Raw genomic sequence first — 14,974 nt, 5'->3', positions numbered from 1 at the left:
CGGGACCGGAAGCAATAGGGAGAAAGATAATTTGTTATGGGATAGATAGTGAAGATTGCAGATATTTCAGGAGAAAAAAGATTCATTTGAACCAGCTAATTTGGGCTTTGTGTATGTGAGTGAAAATGTGTGTCAGATTGTATGGGTTGCAAAATATTCTAAAAACCAACCATAAGCATATATTTGGTTTGTTTAAACGGAATCATAATATTGCCCGTCTTACTCCTTCAAGGGGGACATTTAAAAGGAGAGTGTATTTGTGAAATGGAGTAAGAGTTCTACAATCGATGGCTATCTTACGTAATCTCCAACTACAAGGTAAGGCCTATTTCTCCATCAAAACCGACTTCCCACTGAAATACGTACGCATTAAGGTAGAATGGGGTAAATTCGGTGGCATGTCTCTGTGGAATGTCTCTGAGGCATGTCCCCCTCGTCCCCCTCTCCATCCCCCGGGTCTGGAATGCCCTCCCTCTGCCCATCCGCCAAGCTAGCTCTCTTCCTCCCTTCAAGGCCCTACTGAGAGCTCACCTCCTCCAGGAGGCCTTCCCAGACTGAGCCCCTTCCTTCCTCTCCCCCTTGTCCCCCTCTCCATCCCCCCATCTTACCTTCTTCCCTTCCCTACAGCACCTGTATATATGCATATATGTCTGTATCTATTACTGTATTTATTTATTTTACTTGTACATATCTATTCTATTTATTTTATTTTGTTAGTATGTTTGGTTTTGTTCTCTGTCTCCCCCTTTTAGACTCTGAGCCCCCTGTTGGGTAGGTACTGTCTCTATATGTTGCCAACTTGTACTTCCCAAGCGCTTAGTACAGTGCTCTGCACACAGTAAGCGCTCAATAAATACGATTGATTGTACATATCTATTCTATTTATTTTATTTTGTTAGTATGTTTGGTTTTGTTCTCTGTCTCCCCCTTTTAGACTGTGAGCCCCCTGTTGGGTAGGGACTGTCTCTATGTTGCCAACTTGTACTTCCCGAGCGCTTAGTACAGTGCTCTGCACACAGTAAGTGCTCAATAAATACGATTGACTGTCTCTGTTTTTTAATGGCATTTATTAAGCGCTTACTATGAGCGAAGCACTGTTCTATGTTATGTAGAACATGTCTATGTTCATATGTCCCATAACTGTCATATGTTGCCAACTTGTACTTTCCAAGCGCTTAGTACAGTGCTCTGCACACAGTAAGCGCTCAATAAATACGATTGATCGATTGACTTCTATGTTTTTTTAATGGCATTTATTAAGCGCTTACTATGAGCAAAGCACTGTTCTATGTTATGTAGAACATGTCTATGGTCATATGTCCCATAACTGTCATATGTTGCCAACTTGTACTTCCCAAGCGCTTAGTACAGTGCAATGCACACAGTAAGCGCGCAATAAATACAATTGATTGATTGATTGGAAGACGTTCTGGGCACAGAAAGAGGCCGGAGCTCGGGATTTAATCATCATCATCAATCGTATTTATTGAGCGCTTACTATGTGCAGAGCACTGTACTAAGCGCTTGGGAAGTACAAACTGGCAACATATAGAGACAGTCCCTACCCAACAGTGGGCTCACAGTCTAAAAGGGGGAGACAGAGAACAAAACCAAACATACTAACAGAATAAAATAAATAGAACAGATAGGTACAATCGATCAATCGTATTTATTGAGCACTTACCGTGTGCAGAGCACTGTACTAGGCGCTTGGGTGGCAACATATAGAGACGGTCCCTACCCAACAGGGGGCTCACAGTCTAAAAGGGGGAGACAGACAACAAAACCAGCCGCCCAGAGTGGACCTGACTTTCCACTCCCCCTCTTTTCCGTGTCCCAAGCGCCTAGTACAGTGTCCTGCAGCCTGTGAGCGCTCAATAAAAGCGAATGACTACGTGAAGGTTGGGGGGGAGCGGGAGGAAGCTCTTCAGGGCTTCACTCCTCACCCTGGGCTTCAAGGCTGTCCATCACCTCGCCTCCTCCTACCTCACCTCCCTTCTCTCCTTCTACTGCCCAGCCCGCACCCTCCGCTCCTCCACCACTAATCTCCTCACCGTACCTCGCTCTCGCCTGTCCCGCCATCGACCCCCGGGCCTGGAATGCCCTCCCTCCGCCCCTCCGCCAAGCTAGCTCTCTTCCTCCCTTCAAGGCCCTGCTGAGAGCTCACCTCCTCCAGGAGGCCTTCCCAGACTGAGCCCCTTCTTTCCTCTCCCCCTCGTCCCCCTCTCCATCCCCCCGTCTTACCTCCTTCCCCTCCCCACAGCACCTGTATATATGTATATATGGTTGTACATATTTATTATTCTATTTATTTATTTATTTATTCATTTTACTTGTACATTTCTATCCTACTTATTTTATTTTGTTGGTCTGTTTGGTTCTGTTCTCTGTCTCCCCCTTTTAGACTGTGAGCCCACTGTTGGGTAGGGACCGTCTCTATGTGATGCCAATTTATACTTCCCAAGCGCTTAGTACAGTGCTCTGCACATAGCGCTCAGTAAATACGATTGATTGATTGATTGATTCAGGGAGGTTGCAGAAAGCGCGCGCCGGCCTCCCGGTGTCGCTCGAATCTCCCGCGCGAAGTTTCCACCACTCAGAAGAGGGGGCGGGAAGGCCTCGTCCCCGGCGACCAATGAGAGGGCGGCTGGGGGAATGTAGCGCCCCGGGGGCCCGCCGCTGATTGGCCGGCGCAACTGTGTGGCGCCAAGTTCGAAGGGCTGAAAAGGTCCGGCCGGCGCGGGAGCCCGCTTTCGCAGCGCTCTGCGAGTCGCGGAGGTAAGTCCCGCCCTCGGCGCTTACGACAGAGGCCTGCCCTGTCCTCCCCTCAGGCAGCCTCTTCCCCGCGCTCGCCGCTCCTCGCCTGGCCTCCGAGCCCCGCCTGCCCCCGGCATGTTTCCAGTCCGCTCCCCGCTCTCCGCCAAGCAGCCGCAGCAGCTCCGCCTGTCCCCCATGAAGGGCCTCCACCTCACCGACAAGGAGAACACGGTGAGTCGGAGGGGAAAGCGCGGGAGGTCGGGGACCCTGCTCCTCAACCTGTCTGCTCTGGGACCTTGGGCAAGTCGCTGCTCTGGGCCTCAGTTCCCTCATCTGGAAAATGGGGATTAAGACTGAACCCCCTTTTAGACTGTGAGCCCACTGTTGGGTAGGGACTGGCTCTATATGTTGCCAATTTGTACTTCCCAAGCGCTTAGTACAGTGCTCTGCACATAGTAAGCGCTCAATAAATACGATTGATTGATTGATTGGGCCTCAGTTCCCTCATCTGGAAAATGGGGATTAAGACTGAACCCCGCGGGGGACTGTGAGCCCACTGTTCGGGTAGGGGCTGTCTCTATATGTCGCCAATTTGTACTTCCCAAGCGCTTAGTACAGTGCTCTGCACATAGTAAGCGCTCAATAAATACGATTGATTGATTGATTGGGCCTCAGTTCCCTCATCTGGAAAATGGGGATTAAGACTGAACCCCGCGGGGGACTGTGAGCCCACTGTTGGGTAGGGGCTGTCTCTATATGTCGCCAATTTGTACTTCCCAAGCGCTTAGTACAGTGCTCTGCACATAGTAAGCGCTCAATAAATACGATTGATTGATTGGGCCTCAGTTCCCTCATCTGGAAAATGGGGATTAAGACTGAGCCCCGCGGGGGACTGTGAGCCCACTGTTGGGTAGGGATTGTCTCCATATGTTGCCAACTTGTACCTCCCAAGCGCTTAGTACAGTGCTCTGCACACAAGCGCTCAATAAATACGATTGATTGATTGTTGGGTAGGGATTGTCTCTATATGTTGCCAACTTGTACTTCCCAAGCGCTTAGTACAGTGCTCTGCACACAGTAAGCGCTCAATAAATACGATTGATTGTTGGGGAGGGACTGTCTCTATATGTTGCCAACTTGTACTTCCCAAGCGCTTAGTACAGTGCTCTGCACACAGTCAGCGCTCAATAAATACGATTGATTGATTGTATCTACCTTCTAGACTGTGAGCCCACTGTTGGGTGGGGACTGTCCCTATATGTTGCCAGCTTGTACTTCCCAAGCGCTTAGTACAGTGCTCTGCACACAGTAAGCGCTCAATAAATACGATTGATTGATTGTATCTGTGAGCCCGTTGTTGGGTAGGGGCCGACTCTATATGTTGCCGACTTGTACTTCCCAAGCGCTTAGTACAGTGCTCTGCACACAGTAAGCGCTCGATAAATACGGTTGAATGAATGTTGAAAAGCAGCGTGGCGTAATGAATGGAGCGCGGGCCTGGGAGTCGGGAGGTAATGGGTCTATTTCCGGATTGGCCACTTGTCTGCTGTGTGACCTTGGCCAAGTCACTTCACCGGGCCTCAGTTACCCTAACTGCAAAATGGGGATTGAAACTGAGCGCCACATGGGACAGGGACTGTGTCCCACCCGATTTGCTTGTATTCACCTCAGCGCTTGGCACAGTGCCTGGAACATAAACACTTAACAAATACCATTATTATTGCTACCTCAGCTCTTAGAACAGCGCTTGGTACATAGTAAGCGCTTAACGAATACCATCATTATTATTACTCTCCCAGGCCCTCAGTACAGCGGCCTAGTTAGCGCTCCACAAGTCCGGTCGGTTATTCGGCCGGGAGGGCCCCATATCGGGAATGTTTGCGTGTTTCTCTTGCAGCCCCCGTCGCTGAATTTCACCCGGGTCCTGGCCAGCAAAACGGCCCGCAAGATTTTTCAGGAGCCCCACGAGTCGGTGGTGAGTAGCCGGGGTGGCTCGGTGGCCAGCTAAGGCCCGTCGGGAACAAATGTGGGGCGAGGGAAGGGGGCAGGATTTTTATTTTTTATTTTTTTTTTATCTTGGCGGCAACTCCTCATTGTCTCAATAGCGGGAAACAGCTGTTCCGGGCCCGCCCAATGCATCCCGCCTTGCTTTCCCTGTCCCCCACCAACTCCTTTCCCCGCCCCTCTGTACCATTCCTCCTCCCTTTCTCCCGCCTTCTGCCTCCCCACCTCCTCTCTTTCCCGCCGTAATTCCCTCTCGCCCACCCCCTTTCCCCTTTATTAACCTCCTCCCCCACAGTCGAAGTTTCTTAGCCCTACATTTTGCGTTTATTTTTATCGCAGGTTACTTCCAAAGCTCCCATCATCCCAGCCAGCGCTAGGGTGGAGGATGAACCATTACTTAAGGAGAATCCGCGTCGCTTTGTCATTTTCCCCATCCAGTATCACGATATCTGGCAGATGTATAAAAAAGCAGAAGCTTCCTTCTGGACCGCTGAGGAGGTGAGACAATGCCCCTCAATTCTGTCTGCAGAGTTACTTCGGCCTTCTTGGGAGATGACCTTTTACAGTGTCTTTCACCAGAAAGCCTCTCCTTTCTCTACTTTTCTGCTTCCAAGCAATTACCTAGTTTAAAAAATAATGCAGGATGCTCACGCTGGTTTTTTTTTCTTTTTTAAGAAAAAAGTGACTTCCAGTACCAAGTTCAGCTCTACACATGCATACCCTTAAGTCCGAATGCGTTTGGTTTTTATTTTTCAGGTGGACCTGTCTAAAGATATTCAGCACTGGGAATCCCTGAAGCCAGAAGAAAAATATTTTATATCCCACGTCCTGGCATTCTTTGCAGCAAGTGATGGCATTGTAAATGAGAATTTGGTAAGTTTATACTGCTTTTGCTGACTTCTTGTGTAGGGAACCAGCATTTTGGTGCCTATTTTTTTTTTTTTAATGACATTTACAAAACATTTATTACAAGCCAGCACTTGGTAGATGTAAGGTAATGGGATTAGATGTAGTCTCTGTCCCACATAGGGCTTACAGTCTTAACCTATTTTTCAGATGAGGGAATTGAGGCACAGAGGAGTGACTTGCCCAATATCACACAGCAGGGATTAAAACCCAGGTCCTCTGACTCCCAAGCCTATGGTCTTTCCACTAGGTCACACTGCTTCTCTTCTATATGCAGATCTTTTCCAAGAAAAATAGAAATTAGTTTACATGATTCCTAAGAAGATTGCACAGAAACTTCTAGGATGAACCGGGATAGGTACTCATTTTAAAAAAATAAGCAGTTGCTATCCGATTCTGTAAACAGTTTAGCTCCAACTGGACATTTACCTTGTGGATTTCAATAGTGACTGTTGTGTTCATGTAGAAATAAAAATCTTTTACGTACACTATTCTGTAACTTTAAGCATCACTATCCCCTAAAGTAATTCAAAGCCTAACATTCTCCCCCTTTTAGACTGTGAGCCCACTGTTGGGTAGGGACTGTCTCTATATGTTGCCAACTTGTACTTCCCAAGTGCTTAGTACAGTGCTCTGCACACAGTAAGTGCTCAATAAATACGATTGATTGATTATGGCCTTAACCTCATGAGGGATTGTGATATGATTAATAGTCTCCAAGAGGCTGCCAAAGTAGATACTTGCTCTGCTGACCCAGAGTTTGTTCAATAGGCTCCTTAAAGCCCCTTTGTAAAATAAATTATCCTCGCCACACCTTTGAACTCGTATCAAGTTTGTACTGGAAATCGATGGTGGATTTTAATCCAAAAATTTCGGACGGTGGAGTTGAGATTCTAGCTTTCTCTACTTCCTCCAAAAGCACAGAATCGGGGTAAGGAAGATAGGTATTTTAACTGGATTTGGGCATCTCCAACCTGGCTGTCATCCTAACAGCTTTGGGGACAGAGCAGAGAACATGGCTTCCAGTATACGTTCTGGGTGGGGCAGGGAATTGAATTTGCAGCAGCGATTTGTTGTGATAGTGGGCAGGGCTAACATCCTTGGCTGCATCAGCAACTCGCATATGGTGTGTGTCTGGGTTCTCTATATTGCAATCATTGGGAATTGGGGGTTCATCATCATCAATCGTATTTATTGAGCGCTTATTATGTGCAGAGCACTGTACTAAGCACTTGGGAAGTACAAATTGGCAACATATAGAGACAGTCCCTACCCAACAGTGGGCTCACAGTCTAAAAGGGGGAGGATGTTAGGCTTCGAATTACTTTAGGGGATAGTGGTGCTTAAAGTTACAGAATAGTGTATATTGAACTGGCGTGCTGGTGGCTAATGATGCTTTCTTGGTTCTGGTTTTATCCATTAGGTGGAGCGCTTTAGCCAAGAAGTTCAGATAACAGAGGCTCGGTGTTTCTATGGTTTCCAAATTGCAATGGAAAACATACATTCGGAGATGTACAGTCTTCTTATTGACACATACATTAAAGATCCAAAAGAAAGGTGAGTGTCTCAATGTAGTACCACTTATTAATCTGCCTCGTATAACTTTTTTTTGGTAGTGCAGTTACACTCCTATACTGTAAGCTCATTATGGGCATGTCTAATTGTTAGACTCTCCCAAATGCTTAGTACAGTGCTCTGATAGTAAGTGCTCGGTAAATACCATTGAATTCCCATTTAGGAGTGTGTATAATTCTCTGGAGAAGATGCTAACGCTAGGAAAAGTTCAGCGAAAACGTGGAAGAGGCACATCAGCAGCTCATAACTGATAACGGATGAACTGTTAGGCTGCAGCTTATGGAGAGGACAGGACCTTCTGTGAAAGTATATCCACGGAGTTGCTATGAATCAGAAATGACTTGATGGCACTTAGTAGCAGTAATGATAATAATGACACTTGTCCAGAGAAGTTAAAGTGAGTTAGGGCCATACAACAAGTAAGTGAAAGAGAAGGAATTAGAACACAGGTCCTCTGACTCCTAGGCTGATACTCCTTCCCCTAGGCCAAACTGCTTCCTCTACCTTTCTGCAATGGCCACCATATAGTGCTTAGTGAAAGCTAGCAGCTCAGGAGTTGCATCACTGCCTCTGGCGTAATTTCTTCCTTCCCAATCTTTGAGGAAGTAAGTCTTTTGGTACCACGTACATGTAATCGGGAGCAGTGATAAAGGCGTGCCTGGGTTAGCAAGAGAAGAGTCAGAGCACAGCTATGTGTAAAAGGGGTTGTCTACCATAGGAAGAAAGGAAAGGGATTAGAAGTTAAGGCTGCAGAGAAGGGCAGACTCTTTAAAGGGGGTGCTCACTGAGGTAGGATATAAAGGGGGTATTTGCCTATTAGTATGCATCATTTAGTGTTACAGAAATCCATCCCATCTGCCTTCTTACCTTTTATTTTTGGACATGCTTCCCCTTTTTTGTAGTCCCTCCCTCAAAATTAAAATTCCTCTTTAATAGCTTCACCTGTTTCAGGGTTGGAAAGTGGAGCATTTATTTATGTGAGCAAATACTCTTGTTTGGGATTCTGAATTGCAATCAGATCTTCCTGTGGAAAATTAACTCCTATATACTGTGGGAATGACTTAGGATTCTGTTTCCTCAATTGATCATTTGGCAATATGGAGAAAAGTAGCAAAAGACTGGGAAGAAAAGGTGTATGCCAAATTTCCCTTTAATTTACAAGTGGCAGTTGGAAATTGGTGAATTTTGGGGTGTGGTTTTTTGTTTGTTTCTTTTAAGTTTAACTTCAAAACTATACTTCATAGGGAATTCCTCTTCAATGCCATTGAAACTCTACCATGTGTTAAAAAGAAAGCTGATTGGGCGCTTCGTTGGATTGGTGACAAAGAAGCAACATATGGTAAGTGTACTTCCGGACAAAGTTTTTGCTGAGAAATTCACACATTGATATCCCAACATTTGTCTTTGATTTGTAGAGTTCTGAACTTTTCAAAATATCAAACAGAAATTGTATTTGGCAGTTTGAAGAATTACTTTTCCAAGGCACTACAATGTATGGGATTGCTGCCATTGCCAGAGTCCTTACTACTTATTGACTGAGAGCAAAGGGGGTGGGGGTGGGGGTGGTGTATGTATATATATGTGTATATACATGTGTATATATACACATATATATGTGTATATGTGATGTGTGTGTGTGTGAATATATATATATATATATATATATATATATATATACATAAATGGGGAGAGGATAGTCACCAAAACCTGTCAGTTCTACCTTCTCAACGTCTCTAAAAATTGATCCTTTCCTCTCCGTCCACAGCTGTTGCAATGCTGATCCAAGCAGTTACATCCTGCCTTGACTACCTAGCCTCCTCACTGACTTCCTGACTACTGTGTCTTCCCCACTACAGTCCATGTTTCATTCTGCTGCCCAGATCATTTTTCTACAAAATTGTTCAGTCCACGCCTGCCCACTTCTCGAGAACCTCCAGTGGTTGCCCATCCACCTCTGCATTAAGCAGAAATTCCTTATTTGGCTTTAAAGCACTCAGTCACCTCGCCCCCTCATAGCTAACCTTGCTGACTTCCTATGACAACCCATCCTGTACACTTCATTCCTCTAATGCCAACCTATGGACTATTTAAATCTTGTCTATCCCATCACTGACACCATGCCTTGGAACTCCTTCGCTGTCCATGTATACTAGACCACAACTCTCCCCACCCTAAAGGCCTTAAGATCACATCTTTAAGAAGCCTTTCCTGAATAGTCTGCATTTCCCCACCTGCAACCCAGCCCAACACTTATGTGCATATCCGTATTTTGATTTGAAAGTCTGTTTCCCCTTGACTAAGATCCTTGTATGCAAGGAATATGACTCCCAAACGTGTATTGTGGTCAGCATACAGTAATCACTCAATAAGTAATATTGATAGTTGTACTTAAGAGCTTTCCATGTTCTAACCACTGAACTAAGAGTTAGGAGAGTTACAAAATAATCTGGTTGGATACAGTCCCTGTCCCATGTGGGGGCTCACAGTCTAACGGGGATTAGGATTTTTATCCCCATTTTATTGAATGGGGATAATAAATTCAATATTTATTGAATATTGAATGAGGCACAGAGAAGTTGTCGTGCCTGAAGGCACAAAGCCGGAAACAGGGGAAGTATGTGAGTAAGTTTTGTATCTGTCTAAGCAAGGGACCATAAGGAAGGAGAGGAAACGTTGCCCATCCAAACTGCCTTCTTGTAATCTAGAAGCATTTTCCTCTGGCATGAAAGGAAGCAGTATGCCTAACTGGGCAAAAAATAGAAAGCAGTGTGTTCTTGTGAATAGAGCCTGGGCCTGGGAGTTAGAAGGACCTGGGTTCTAATCCCATCCCTGCCACTTGTCTGCTGTGTGACCTTGGGCAAGTTGCTTCATTTCTCTGCCTCAGTTACTTTGTAAAATGGGGTTTAAGACTGAGTTCCATGTGGGACATGGACAGTGTCGAACCTGATTGACTTGTATCTGCCTCAGCACTTAATACGGTGCTTGGCACTTAATACTATTAAAGAACACACACACACACACACACACACACTCTCTCTCTCTCTCTCTCTCTCTCTCTCTCTCTCTCTCTCTCTCTCTCTCTCTCTCTCCTTCCTTCTGGCCTCACACTTGGACCTTTACTAGTATTATTTTGCTGATGCCGCTTTCATTTGGAATGCCAAGGCCCTTATCTGCTGACCCAAATCCTAAATCAACAAAACCAATTGTCATGTATGTTGCTTTTCTTTTGGATTTAGCTGTCAACCACTGACTGGCGTAGGCCATTAATGAAAGGTTGACTATCTTCTATCCACAGGAGAGCGGGTTGTAGCCTTTGCAGCAGTAGAAGGAATCTTCTTTTCTGGTTCTTTTGCATCCATATTCTGGCTCAAGAAAAGAGGGCTAATGCCTGGGCTCACTTTTTCCAATGAACTTATCAGTAGAGATGAGGTAAGTCAAATTTATATCCTAGTGCAATTCAGAGCTCCCTAGTCACTTTACTTGAATTGGAATTAGGGTCAGTTTGGCAGAAGCAGGGGAATGATTTTTTCTTGATTATAAAACTCAACCATTTGGATCCAGCTCAAAATAAAATAGTCACATGAAAAGCTTTTTAAAATTACAATTCAATTCACTTCTTCCCTTCAAGTTCCCATTACTTCTATCACACGCTCATGTCTATTCTTGTGCTTTGCTCTGAAATGCCCTCTTTGACTCCTCTGCAAGAAGGTAATGCCCCTTGCCCTTCTGTGCTGCCAAGTTTGGGTTCTGAATCAATCAACCAGTGGTATTTATTAATAATAATGATGACATTTAAGTGCTTACTATGTGCAAAGCACTGTTCTAAGCACTGGAGGGGATACAAGGTGATCAGGTTGTCCCATGGGGGGGCCTCACAGTCTTAATCCCCATTTTACAGATGAGGTAACTGAGGTACATAGAAATTAAGTGACTTGCCCAAAGTCACACAGCTGACAATTGGTGGAGCCGGGATTTGAACCCCTGACCTCTGACTCCAAAGCCTTATTGTATGCTTAGCTCTGTACGAAGAACTTGGGGAGAGTATAGTGCAGCAGAGTTGGTAGAAATGTTTCCAGTCAATAATGAGTTTACAGATTCTGTTTTGGCTGACACATCATACCTTTGCCTAGTCTCTCCCAAAATCCTGCATTGCTATTTGCAGATCTGAGTGCCTTCTTACCTGTGGCCTCTTCTGGTTTTGACTGTATTTTATTCCCCGGTTTTTGGGTGCTCTTCCTCCCACCCCCAAAGACTGCAGTCTGGGAAAAGAAGTAGAGCATCTTGATCTTTGAATGTTGGCTCCTCAATAAACGGTGTTGAATATTGGACTTTTGGGATCTCCTGAGGCACAGTTTCCTCCCAAACCCCTGTTCTCTGGGTTCCAGTGACGGCATTTACAAAGTCATATTACTTGGAAGTGTTTAGTCAATCATTCTGACCCCAGGACTTCTGAAGAAATCAGTTGATTGTTCCCAGAAGGGGTCTTTTCTGGTTCATCCACCAGTGATTGGACTGCTTTTCTTGGCTCCCAGTTTTTGACTCTTAAGCGAAATCCCTGCATTTTTGCCCAATTATTTTTTGTGAAGATGTAACTGACTGGTTACATTTAGAGTATGAGTACTCTTAGGGCCGGCAACCACAAAGGTGTGGAGAAAGTGAATTTTCCCCTTCTGTGAACCCTCCTACCAAGCTTGTCTGGTTCCTAGATTTCTGGAGATTAATTTATTTTCAGCAACCACTCAATAAATTAGCCTTAGTAGATCAGAATGAAATGTGAGTTGAAGTCACTGTTGTCTTTATTTCTAGCTAATTTGTGGTGTTTTCCTACCTATGAATGCCAATTTTGTAGTTTTTGAGAGGGTGGGAGGAGGCATCATAAAATCCTAAATTTCACATCCAATATCTGTTGAGCTTAGAATAAAAAATATTTTCAATGATAGATGTCATTAAACATCTTAACTATTCTTATTCTAGGGTTTGCACTGTGACTTTGCTTGCCTAATGTTCAAACACCTGGTGCATAAACCTTCTGAAGAAAGAGTAAAGGAAGTCATCATTAATGCCGTTAGGATAGAACAGGTAAAATGGACAGTGGTTCTTGTTTCTCTGACTTGAAAATTGTTTTTATTTATCCTGTAGAATGTCAAAGCTGTACATTGACGCTTATGTTTTTTTTTTTTTTCTTCCCTTCAGGAGTTCTTGACTGAGGCTTTGCCTGTAAAGCTAATTGGAATGAATTGCACTTTAATGAAGCAGTACATTGAATTTGTAGCAGATAGACTTTTGCTGGAACTGGGCTTCAGCAAGGTAAGCTTTGGGCAGTCTTTCACACCTTGACTGCCGCTTTTCTGTGAAATTCAATAATCTAATAGTTGGAAATTTCTATCTTTCAGATTTTTAAAGTAGAAAATCCATTTGACTTTATGGAAAACATCTCATTGGAAGGGAAAACAAATTTTTTTGAGAAGAGAGTAGGAGAATATCAGAGAATGGGCGTAATGTCATCTTCAACTGAGAATTCTTTTACTTTGGATGCAGACTTCTAGAGGAACTGAACACTTAACACCACTGGGGTTTTCTTTGTGTGAATAGGAAAATGTGTATACTTGTACATCAAGTTCCACAAAGTTGACTGCTAAAAGGCCATTATGGGTTCTTTGGATGCCATTGTTAACCTCATCAGGTAGTCTAGTTTTATTCTGTGAGTGGTTCTTCACCTAGGACGTGAGTGTTATTCTGACAAGCTTCTCAGATTTTTGTAAAAGATCTGAAAATGGAATTGTCCATGCTGATATGGTAAGCAAATTGATTATAGATGACTTATGGTAGCCTTGATAAAGACTGAGCCATTTGGGCTTGAGGATGGGGAGACCCTTTAAATTAAATTTGATTCATCCTTGGTAACTTCCTTGTTCTGGGCAGAACCTCATGCAGTAGGAAGACATCAACCTCACTGCTTCAAAGCAGACTTAAAGTTTACTATTTTTAAATAGTTTGTAAATAAGGATGGCACTTTACATGAATAATAAAGATACTCTGTACTAGAAAAAGGGTGGCCCTAAGGCATTGTCATTGATTTGTTATCAAACACTTTCCTATCCACACCCCTGCAGTTGCACTTAAAATCAGGAACAGTGGGTTCCATTTTATGTGTGAGGAAATTGTCCTGAGGCCACAACCAGGTAATGGATGAGTTGGTACTAGAACATAAACTGAGTCTCTAGATGCATTCTTTCCATTAAACCATCCTGCTTCTATTTTATCTTTGAAGTTTTAATTGACTTACTCCCAAGGGTCTAATGGGGTACTAAAAGTAAAATGCTCATGGGCTAAATAAAGCCTAAACCTTAAAACTAACCTCATCGGTTTCCTTCTCGCCCCCCAATGTCGCTTTCGCACTATCCCTCCTCCCTCTTCCCTTTCCTTCCCTTCCTTTGAAGCCCACATTATTCGCCTCTACCACCCCCTCCAGATTCTTGTATCCGTCATCTACCGCCCTCCGGGCCCCACTTCCAACTTCTTTAACGACTTTGACCCCTTCCTCACATTCCTTCTCTCCTTCTCCATGCCCACTCTGATCCTCGGAGACTTCAATATCCACATGGATATCCCTAACGACTCCTCTGCTGCCCGCCTTCTATCTCTCCTTGACGCTGCCAACCTCTTCCTCCACCCCACCTCACCCACTCACCAACTTGGTCATACCCTCGACCTCATCATCTCCTACCGCTGCACTGTGTCCACCCTCACCAACTCTGTGATCCCTCTCTCTGATCATAATCTTCTCACCTGCCTCCTCACTCACACTCCTTTCCCCTGTAAATCCGTATTACTCCCTCACAGAGATCTCCGCTCTCTGGACCCCACCCATCTTTCGGAGCGCCTCACACCCCACCTCGCCACCCTCTCCTCTCTACCCAGTCTTGATGATCAGATTACTGCTCTCAACTCTACCCTTTCTACTCAGCTAGACTCGCTCGCTCCCCTTTCCCTTTGCCGCTCTCGCACCACTAACCCACAGCCCTGGATCACTGCCACTGTCCGCCTCCTTCGCTCTTATGCTCGAGCTGCCGAACGCTGCTGGCGAAAGTCTAAACACCATGCCAACCTCGTTCACTTCAAGTTTGTCCTTTCCTGCCTTAACTCAGCCCTCTCTTCTGCCAGACAAAACTATTTCTCCTCCCTTATTGACACCCATGCCCATCACCCCTGCCAGCTCTTCCGTACATTCAACTCCCTTCTCAGGCCCCCGGTTCCTCCCCCTCCTCCTTCCCTCACCTCCAACGATCTGGCCTCCTACTTCATTAACAAAATTAAATCCATCAGGTCCGACCTCCCCAAAGTCTCTTCCCCCCTTTCTCCAACCTCCCGGCTCTCAACACTCTCTGCTACTCTCCCATCCTTCCCAGCGGTATCCTCAGAGGAACTCTCCTCCCTCCTCTCAAGTGCTACTCCGGCCACCTGTGCTTCTGACCCCATTCCCTCTCATCTTATGAAATCTCTCGCTCCATCCCTTCTCCCCTCCTTAACTTCCATCTTCAACTGCTCACTCTCCACTGGTTCCTTCCCCTCTGCCTTCAAACATGCCCATGTCTCTCCCATCCTAAAAAAACCCTCTCTTGACCCCACCTCACCTTCTAGTTATCGTCCCATATCCCTCGTACCATTCCATTCCAAACTCCTTGAACGAGTTGTCTACACGCGCTGCCTAGAATTCCTCAACAACAACTCT

At 45.1% G+C, this 14,974-nt stretch overlaps 1 protein-coding gene across 1 annotated transcript; it reads left to right on the top strand.

Moving 5' to 3' along the window:
• The first annotated feature begins 232 nt into the window (after positions 1-232).
• Positions 233-13,504, top strand: RRM2 (ribonucleotide reductase regulatory subunit M2). Its single transcript, XM_038746862.1, has 11 exons — positions 233-318; positions 2,832-2,988; positions 4,655-4,732; positions 5,101-5,259; positions 5,518-5,634; positions 7,091-7,224; positions 8,487-8,581; positions 10,538-10,671; positions 12,217-12,321; positions 12,436-12,549; positions 12,636-13,504. The coding sequence occupies exons 2-11, from the start codon at positions 2,893-2,895 to the stop codon at positions 12,786-12,788; spliced, it is 1,185 nt and encodes a 394-aa protein (XP_038602790.1). The 5' UTR covers positions 233-318; positions 2,832-2,892; the 3' UTR covers positions 12,789-13,504.
• The last annotated feature ends 1,470 nt before the right edge of the window (positions 13,505-14,974 follow it).

Source organism: Tachyglossus aculeatus, chromosome 1 (assembly GCF_015852505.1).
Source record: "Tachyglossus aculeatus isolate mTacAcu1 chromosome 1, mTacAcu1.pri, whole genome shotgun sequence".
Classification (NCBI taxonomy): Eukaryota; Metazoa; Chordata; class Mammalia; order Monotremata; family Tachyglossidae; genus Tachyglossus; species Tachyglossus aculeatus.
Note: the sequence above shows the minus strand (reverse complement) of the source record. Positions and strands in the feature narration are given on the sequence as shown.